We start from the raw sequence: 8,019 nt of genomic DNA, 5'->3' as shown, positions 1-8,019 counted from the left end.
CCCTGCGTCCGCCGCCGCCCCGGTGCCCGCCGCGCCGGCCTCGGCCCCGCGCCTCGACGCCACCGACGGGCCCGAGCACGGCCGCCCTGTCGCGGTGAGTAGGGCGTGGGGAGCAGCCACTGACTGCCCCTGACGCCGCCCGGCCGCCTTGAGACTTCCCCAGTGCCCACAAATCCTCGGGTCTGGCTCGGGGGAGGCTGACATGGCAGGGACTGAGAAGTTGTCATCTGCGGGAAATGGCACTGTGGCATTACTTTGGGAAAACATGACCGTAAGGACCTTACTCACATTAAGGCCCCGGCTGGGAAGGCTGGTGAACGGTAGCTGAAAGGTGGTTCTTCCAAACTCGATTCTGAGATTTTGATAACTTTTGGGGGGAACAGACTGGCAAAGTGTTGCCTCTGATAGTGACCTCATTTATTCTGCAAATGTTTATAGGGTCCTTGCTCTTTGAAGAGTCAGGGCTTACATATGGAAATAAGTCGGCCTTCAGGTTGTCTAAATCAAAGTGTTCTGAACGGAAAAATCCAAAAATCTTGGGAAATCGAAATAAAAGGCATCATACTGCTCGTGAGTTGCAAGACAATATTGCGTATTTAGGCAATCCAGAAATTTGTGAACTTGTGATTCCAGCAATATTGTTCACGATTCCGTTTTATTTTACAAGCCTATTTAAAATCTTTGATAATATTAAGGAATTTGTTGGTTAGAGGTTTACCTCCCTGAAACTGATTTATGAAAGGAAGACAATTAAGAGGTGATTTTTGTTGTTGTTTTCTTGGTAACTTAAAGTTTAAAACAAGTGTTTAAAATCGAGTTTGTTCTGTGTGTTTTTAAAAGTTGTGCCTTTGTTACCTCTCAGCTAGGCTATTGCTGTACTCTTCTCTAACTAGTCTTTAGGTCATTAGTCTTTCTTCCTGTCTAAATGCTGTGGCTCCTATGCTCTGGTTGAATTCTTTTCCTTATTCTCTCCTACACTGGGCTGCTGGACATTTCATTGCTTATTGTATCAAGATTAGTCCAGTCTTCTGACCTCCCTTTTCCTGTCTGTAAATTGTGGATGTGTTTAGTTTCTTAACCTCCAGGATTCTTATAAGACTCAAGTGAGTGCAGATGTGAAAATATTTCTTAAACAGAAAAGCAGCTGCCTACAGGACCCTTCTCCCCTCTAAGAATCCTCCTATTCTTCAGCTCATCTTCCTCTTTAGAGCTAGTTTCAGACCATCCTAACTCACGATCAGATTCTTCTTTGTCCAAACATTTACAAAAGGTATCTCCGCTATTTATTTTTAGCACATAGTGGTGCTACTTTAGGTCATGTCTTGCTAACTAGACTGTAAGTCCTGGGAGGCAGGCAGGGAGGGGTTTGGCTCAGAGTCCTGTACATGTCTTAGGCCTTCAGCCTGTGTTTGTTGAGTGACTGATACTAAATTTCATAGTACTTTACTCAGTAATCTATGGTCTTGTGCGCTAACCTCAAAAAGCAAAATGGCTTAATTTCATGAGCCACCTTTACTAACGACTCTTGTTTTAAGGAAAAGCCTTTAAGAGTAGTGGGTAGTCATTCCAATTTAAGTAAACAATGAAAGCTCATAAAAATCCTAGTTTTATACTCAAAATAGTTGCCTCGAACACCCTGTAGAAAGTACATTAGTAGTGAGAGAAAGAGCTTGGATCCCGTATGTTATTTTTAGTCCTGATTTACTGAAAAGAAATTAGGCCTGCTGTTTGAAGAGAAATAATTCTGAGTGTGTTAGAACTTGAATCTGGCTTGTCAGTCATTCCTTTGGGATCAAATGTGCCATGTTATGTTGATGTCTTATCACATTAAACCTTGACCCCTGGATTTCATGAGTTTAAACTTCAGAGTGGAAGTGCTCTTCCACCTCCCTACTAGGAAGGGGGGACCCTTTTCACTTTAGTCCACAACTGATTCTAGCTGAGCTCTTCAGCCTTGATGGGGTCCTGGTAATGGAAGATCAGTATCACTAAGGAAAAAAAAAACAGTGTTTTCCCTTCTAATGGCTCCTTCGGTTCAGAGAGGAGAGTGCCTTGCTTGGATAGGACTTTGGTTTGGAGAGAGAGCACAGCTTTTCACAGAGAGATGGAGAGGAGAAGTTGCCTCTTGGTCATTGTTATCTTTGACAGTTCTATTATGTGTATTTGATCTAATTAATGTCCCTTACATTGGGAATATGATCAGTTCTTTTTTTCCAGATATACTGTAGTATTGTTAGGCAGCTGTTTCACAGCCAGAGTTACCATCATCAGCAAACCCTTTGTAAAACAGAAAAGGGATCAGATAGATTTTGCCTTCAGGTTTTTTTCCTTTCTTAGGAAGTCCTGCAACAGCAGGCTTAACCACTATCTGCTTATTCTGTTAAGGATGGTTCAGAAACAGTGCTTCAGACTTTTTTCTATTCTACTTGTCAAGGAATAGCTATTAGGTTTTGTTTATACTGTCTGTGTATTAAAAACCAGATTGTTTTCTAATGACAGGATTGACTTCTTTTTATTGGGTATGCTAGATTATAGGGAATTACCCAACCACTTGATACAAGCATTCATTCTGTGATGAGAATAGTCTTATACATTAGCTTGAACATTTTCTTTTAGTAAAAGGCTGTAAAAGTTTCTGCCTCATCCCTTTATCCATCATTGTTACACTTTTGCTGCTTATTCCTTCAGTAGTTGTGAAAGTCTGTAGAGAAGTTTGACAGTTGCATGCCAGCCATTTGGGGCAGTTGCCTTCCCTGCTTAGTTTAGGTGTGAAAACTTTCCCTCTTTTTAACTTTTTATTTGTACATAATTTGAATACGTTTTTGACGTTTACTATTAATTTATTTTGAGAGAGAGAGAGCGTGCGCGCGCAAGTGAGCACAAACGGGGGAGGGGCAGAGAGGGAGAGAGAATCCCAAGCTGGCTCCACACGGTTGGCACAGAGCCCAGTGCAGGGCTCGATCTCATGAACCGTGAGATTGTGATCTGATCCAAAATCAAGAGTTGACGCTTAACCAACTGAGCCACGACACAAATGGTGCAAAAGACCTCTCTACACCCTTTACTTATGTTCTGCCCATTATCACTGTTGTGCTCCATTTGCTTTATCATTTCCACACACACTCTTTCTCTCCTGTTTCCACCCATCCATCCATCCATCTCTGTCTTTCTGTCTCTCTTAAAACCTTTGTTCTCTGAACTGAATGAGAGCACTATGTGCATACCATATGGCTCTCTACTTGCAGACACCCCAGTGTGTACCTTCTAAGAGTTAAGAAAGACTTACAAAATTTTAATAATGATTTGGTAGAGCAAACTAATGCTAGAATTATGCAGATAACAAATTACTTACAGGGAGTAGATATTTCTGAACGTAAAACAGACATTGTGCTGTAATCATGTGGGATAATTTTAGAGAAAAGGTGACTAATGTGGCTTTAGGATCCTATTTCTTCCTATAACATCCAGGACCTTGTCCTGGCACTCTTTCCTTTTTTATCTTCAGTATCCCCTTTCCCACCCTGTCCTTCCCTTCAGCGTGAAAACATGGGCAGTTATTCTCCTTGCTTTTGTCTTTTCTCACCCTCAAAATAGTATTCCATCTTTTTCCTTCCCTTTGCCCTTTCCCCTTGAACTTCCCATTTACTCATGAGCCCATTGTAATCTGCCTTTTACCTCTTCTACTTTTCCGAAGTTACCCCCCTTAAATGGCACCAAAGATGGAATTGCCAAATTCAGTGGCTTCTTAGTCATCATTCTTTTTGACTTCCTCCTTCCCAAGACTCTTCTCTTAGCTTCTACTTTCTTCTGGTTCTCTTTCCAGCTTTCTGGTTTTTTTCTGAGTCTCCTGCTTTCCTTATTAATTCATGCAACAAGTACTTGAGTGCCTACTGTGGGCCAGAGGAATATAGCAGTGAACAGGCAAGTTAAAACTCCCGCCTTCATGGAGAAAGAGATTGATAATTTAAAAAATTAATTTTTGTAATATTAGTTATGCTAACAAAAAATTAAGAGTAATGTGATACTGGTGACTTACCTAGGAGCAACTTTAGATAAGATGCTTCATCTTTATTTGGACCTGATTGACAGGAGGTCATCAGTCAGCTGAAAGTCTCAGAAAAGAACATTCCAGTTAGAGAAAACCACCAGCACAGTCTCTGAGACAGCAACCTTCTGAGCTTGCCTGAAGAACAGAAAGGAGGTCATTGTGGCTGGAGCCACATGGCACTAGGCAGCTAGTATGAGAGGTAGGTGAGGACAACTAGATCAAGTGCAGTGGGGAGCAGTTAGGATTTTAAGAAGTGTGACTTGTTGGTTTTTATTATGTTTATTTTTGACAGAGAGGATGAGCAGGGGAGGGGCACAGGGAGAGGGGGACAGAGGATCGGAAGAGGACCCCACGTTGACAGCAGAGAGCCCAACGCAGGACTTGAACTCATGAACTGTGAGATCATGACTGGAGCTGAAGTCAGATTCTTAACCGACTGAGCCACCTACTGAGTCACCCCAGCGTGATTTATTTTTTAAGGGCCTTTCTGGTGCTATGTGGAGAATGCTTGGGGTGGCATGCACAAGAGTGGATGCAGTTAAGGCTTTCGCAGGGGTCTAGACTAGGGTTGGTGGTAGTAGTGGAGACAGAGAGAAGGAGATGGGTTTGGTACAGCTCCCAAAGGGAGAGGTGACAGGGCTCAGTGATGGACCAGATGGATTGGAGGGGGGGCGGGGCAGGAGAGTGGGGGAATCAAGGGGAATCCTAGTGTTTTGGCTTGAGAAGCTTTCTTTGCACACTTTTTAGATAATGGGTGTTCCTCAGGTTACTCCATTCTCTACTCTTTCTGCTCAGTCATGTTTTCCTGGGTCATGTCATTGTTTATTTCATGGCTTCATCTACCACCTATAAAATAAGATTCTCTAAATCTCCAGATCTCTCTTCCAAGATTCAGATCCATATTTCCACCTGCCTACTGGATGTTTCCACTTTTATATCCCACACGTCCAAAATGGACTCTCAATTGTTTCTGCCAATCTTCTATTCCTTGTGAATATTTCCTGTAGCCCAGTCATCTGAAGTAGAAATCTGTCCATTGTCCACTCCTTTCCTGCACTTCCAGCTTTCCTTTGGTTGTTGGTTCAACCACTTTGAGCTCCTGCTGGGAGCCAGGAACCATCATGGTACTGGACCTTTGTCATGCAGCCTAATGGGGAGTAGGTGGAAAACTAGTAATTGCACAGCCATGTTGAGGGCTGCAAAACCTGTGGGAATACTGGAGAAAGGATGCCTCTCAGGTGAAGTTTGGAAGGCTTTAAAGATTTGACTTTTTTTTTAATCGGGTTTTATTTACTTACTTTGTTAAAGTTTATTTTGAGAGAGAGGGGAGTGGGGAAGGGCAGAAGGGAGAGGGAGAATCCCAAGCAGACTCCATGCCCAGTGCAGAGCTCGACATGGGTCTTGATCCCACAACCCAGATCCATGACCTGAGCCAAAATCAAGAGTAGACTGACCGAGCCACCCAGGTACCCCAAGATTTGACTTTTAAACTAGATCTTAAGATTTTTCTGGGCACTTTGCTGGAAAGGTGTTCAATGGAACATTAATTTCACAGACTACTAACAGTTCTAGATTTGGAGAAACAAATTTAAACAAGTTACTTTTTTTTTAATTAAAAAATTTTTTTTAAGTTTATTTATTTTTGAGAGAGAAGGGGAGGATGAGAGAGAGAGTGGGGGAGGGGCAGAGGGAGAGAGAATCCCAAGCAGGCTCTGCACTGTCAGCACGGAGCCCATTGCAGGGCTCCATCTCACGAACTGTGAGATCATGACCTGAGCTGAAATCAGGAGTCAGGCATTTAACCAATTGAGCCATCCAGGAGCCCCATAAACAGTTTCCTTTATTTAGGGCTTTTCCAAACCTTTCATACACTAATATGCATAGGGACTTGACTTCATTTCACAGGGCATCTAATAGGAGTGTGATCCCTTTGGAAAACTAAGCAGAAGCACGAAATTATGACAGTGAGTAGTTCTTTGGATTTGGGGCTTTAAGTGCCAGAAGCTAGAAGTTGAAGCTGAAACGTTAGGAGTCATATGGTGAAAAGCCATATATTTGATACTGGGCATTTGGACTAAATAAATTTGCAACACTGTGAACCCCCTCAACACATTTTATGTTGACATCTAAAACTTTTCATCCCAAGTTTTTAAGCTTATCAAAAATCATAATGCATTCATTGTGTTGATTAACTGTATACTAAATTACTATAACTCGATTTATTAAGTGAAATATATGAAATAAGAAATGTACACTATGCTGACCAACTTGGATGTAAATTAAAAAAAAAACAAAAAGAAAAATAAAATAAATTTTAAAAATTAAAAAAAAAAAGAAATGTATTTAGCACAGAACCTTCTAAGTGCTACATATGTTCAATATGAGTCAGCTATTTTAAAAAGAAAAGACAGAAAATGCTATTTATAGTTTCAGGGATGTAACTTCCAGAGAATTATAAATATTAACATTTAAAAATAAAATGGTTACATCACTTTTTAAAATGTAGCCTGTGGAATCTAAATACCTTAGCAGTATGCTTTCATCAGCCATTTAAAGAATGCTTTTGGGGCACCTGGGTGGCTCAGTCAGTTGAGCGTCTGACTTTGGCTCAGGTCATGATCTCACAGTTCGTGGGTTCGAGCCCCGCATCATGCTCTGTGCTGACAGCTCAGAGCCTGGAGCCTGTTTCGGATTCTGTGTCTCCCTTTCTCTCTGCCCCTCCCCCACTCGTGCTCTCTCTCCCTCTGTGTCAAAAATAAATAAACATTTAAAAAAATTACATTTTAAAGAATGCTTTTGTTGAAGTTTTATTTTTTTTTAAGTTTATTTATTTTGAGAGAGAGAGCACATGCACTCGGGGAGGGGCAAAGAGAGAGGAGAGAGAGAATCTCAAGTGGGCTCCTTGCTGTCAGCACCGAGGTTGATGTGGGGCTTGAACTCACGAACCATGAGATCATGACCTGAGCCAAAACCAGGAGTCACATGCTTAACCAGCTGAGCCACCCAGACGCCCATTTCATAGAAATTGTAAATCCTTCCTTTTCCTCCAACTTGGATTTCTTTTACACTTGCCTCACATTGTTTTAATTCTAACTTAATGTATGCTTTTTTAAAAAGTCTTTTTATTTTATCACACTGGCAAATTTCTTGGCAACAAAAGAAAGGTATAAAAATAGAAATTTAAGACTTTTCAATTTACTTTGACCATAAAGCTCTAGGGATATTTTTGCTCTTTTTAAGAAAGGTTAATTTATACAAAAGAAGAATATATGTAGCATTTATAAGATTGTGGGTGTTACATATTTCTTATTTCACTAAGTTTTGTTTTTTTAATGTTTATTTTTGAGAGAGACAGAGCTTGAGCGGGGGAGGGGCAAAGAGAGGGGGAGGGAGACACAGAATTCAAAGCAGGATCCAGGCTCTGAGCTGTCAGCACAGAGCCCAACATGGGGCTTGAACCCACAGAACACGAGATCATGACCTGAGCTGAAGTTGAACACTTAACCGACTGAACCACCCAGGTGCTCCTTTCAGTAAGTTTTAGGTTATAGTAATTTAGTACACAACAAACAACAAATGCATTATACATTTTTATAAATAATTAAGCAAAAAGAGTACAAGTTTATTAGAAATGTTTATCTTGGTGAGATGAATGGGTCTCCCCTGCCTCGATTTGTTCATGTAACCACAGGTGAATATTGTTGACAAAAATGAGAGTCCTCAATTCTGTTCCTATTTTCTGTTTTTATAAATTTAAGCCCCAGAAATCCTTACATAAATGCAAAAGAAAGGAGGAAATTATACTCTTGGATCTAATTATACTCTTGAATCTAATGCTAAGTGAAATAAGTCAGTCAGAGAAAGATAAATACCATGCGATTTCACTCATGTGGAATTAAAGAAAACAAGCAAAGAGGAAAAAGAAGGACAAACCCGGAAACATACTCTTAACTATAGAGAACAAACTGATG

The 8,019-nt window shown here is 41.0% G+C and overlaps 1 protein-coding gene across 1 annotated transcript in view; it reads left to right on the top strand.

Moving 5' to 3' along the window:
- MAML1 (mastermind like transcriptional coactivator 1) overlaps positions 1 to 8,019 on the top strand; it is a 43,329-nt gene that overhangs the window by 916 nt on the left and 34,394 nt on the right. The window contains exon 2 of the mRNA XM_040444193.1: positions 1 to 94. This exon is cut by the window's left edge and continues 18 nt beyond it. Coding sequence (XP_040300127.1) covers positions 1 to 94 — 94 coding nt within the window. The remainder of the gene's footprint in view (positions 95 to 8,019) is intronic.

The sequence above is a fragment of the Herpailurus yagouaroundi genome, unplaced genomic scaffold, assembly GCF_014898765.1.
Source record: "Herpailurus yagouaroundi ecotype Mexico unplaced genomic scaffold, PumYag 192, whole genome shotgun sequence".
NCBI classification, from domain to species: domain Eukaryota; kingdom Metazoa; phylum Chordata; class Mammalia; order Carnivora; family Felidae; genus Herpailurus; species Herpailurus yagouaroundi.
Note: the sequence above shows the minus strand (reverse complement) of the source record. Positions and strands in the feature narration are given on the sequence as shown.